General features: G+C 28.4%; 1 protein-coding gene across 1 annotated transcript; it reads left to right on the top strand.

Moving 5' to 3' along the window:
* The first annotated feature begins 671 nt into the window (after positions 1–671).
* LOC149486388 (uncharacterized) lies at positions 672–1,388 on the top strand. Its single transcript, XM_089697797.1, has 2 exons — positions 672–901; positions 988–1,388. The coding sequence occupies exons 1-2, from the start codon at positions 813–815 to the stop codon at positions 1,289–1,291; spliced, it is 393 nt and encodes a 130-aa protein (XP_089553923.1). The 5' UTR covers positions 672–812; the 3' UTR covers positions 1,292–1,388.
* The last annotated feature ends 321 nt before the right edge of the window (positions 1,389–1,709 follow it).

Genomic DNA, 1,709 nt, shown 5'->3' with positions numbered 1-1,709 from the left:
CTGTACGTTTGTAAACGTTTTCCAAATCAGTCAATAAATTTCCAGCTTGAAATTCGGACAAACACCGAATAAAAACTTTATACACCACATCACGGACACCGCTACGTTTAACCTTTTTCATGATGTCTCCTTTTTTATTTAAATTTCTTGTTCTAAATAACAATTTTATCTCAATAATTCTCCACTTCACGAAAAAAACAACAAATTTTTATTCAACTTGACAGCTACATTGCCAATTCAGGGTTGCCAGGTAATGAAAAACGAATTAGTTCCAAAATAATTAATTTCATCTCTTTTATGTCGTACTATATGTTTAGTAAATTTATAAATTTAATTTACAACAGCAACCATCATCACTGTTGAACATCACAGAAGCATATACAATTTGAACTTTGGAGATTTTGCTATAGATGAATATTATTTATTTTAAGCAGCGACATCTTGCGAAATTTTCAAAGGCGCAACTTAAAGTTAGTCAAAAAATTGTTTATTGTAATTATTATTACGTTATCGACTTAACAACTTATAAAAAACAAAATATAAATGATTAAATAAGAAGAGGTTGAATGTGTTTTATTTCGTTTAAAATATCGTGCCATTAGCAAAAACTAAAAATAAAAACAGCTGTCTCCTATTCATAAAATATACATGTCATGTGTTTCATCTGTCAACTGTCATGTTGTGATCTGTCAAATATTAATATACAAAGCAGTGCACGCTACAAATTTCATTTCTATTCTATTTATATCAAAACAGATTTCTTTACTCTTCAGCTTACAGCTATCTATAGAGAAATATTGTATAAGGAACAGATGACCTTTGAAAAGGAATCCACATTATATTGGAATACGTATTTAACAAGTAATGGAAACTTTATGACCAGAAGTATGACAGAAAATAGGTACAAAATGTTTTTAAAATATATAAACAAACTGTATAAATCTTTAGAAATGGCTTAAATTTAAAATTAATGTTCAATTCTTACAGGAAAAGATCGCGTGAGGATGAAGCCTGCGAATTTATGCCTTTGTCTAAAAGAATTAATAATTTGCATATAAACAACAATCTGGCAAATTCAAACCTTCTATCTCAAACCTCCCTTGAATCTAGTCATACAATTCATGGTGATAATTGCATTCCTTCTCCAGGCTCATCAACTGATTCAGACAGACGGCCAAGTTATGATCCTGGACTCAATTCTTCTGAAAGCAATTATTATCATGAGAACAAATTATTGTTTGAATTGCATTTAGAAAGAATACAAAGAACAGGGCAACAATTTCCATTTTAATACTAAATTATTATACTAATTATTTGTAAGTTTGGTACCTGTATTTGTTATTTCTAGTATGTATTATTAATTGTAACATTAAATTATGTTAGAACTATGTTGTTGAGTGTTTTATTTGACATATGTACCTATTTACATAACTTTAACTATAGTCAACTAGCTACTAGTTATTATTCAGTGCTCTATTTCATAAAATGAACTTGTTAATTTTTATAACATAGGTCATATCAAAGAGTATAATGTTATTATGCTTGGAAGGAAGAGAATAAACTGATTTTTGTTACTAGGTATTTATCTGGGTCTATAGGTCTATATCACGCAATATCTACTAACACAAATATTGAAAAATAATAAGACTACTGATACATAGCTACAAGAATAACCTATTCATTAATCTAAGGTGAAAATCTAAGCATAA

This window comes from Colias philodice, chromosome 8, assembly GCF_061535455.1.
Source record: "Colias philodice isolate Cphi_HAF_F1 chromosome 8, ilColPhil1 Martin Lab GWU primary, whole genome shotgun sequence".
Classification (NCBI taxonomy): Eukaryota; Metazoa; Arthropoda; class Insecta; order Lepidoptera; family Pieridae; genus Colias; species Colias philodice.
Note: the sequence above shows the minus strand (reverse complement) of the source record. Positions and strands in the feature narration are given on the sequence as shown.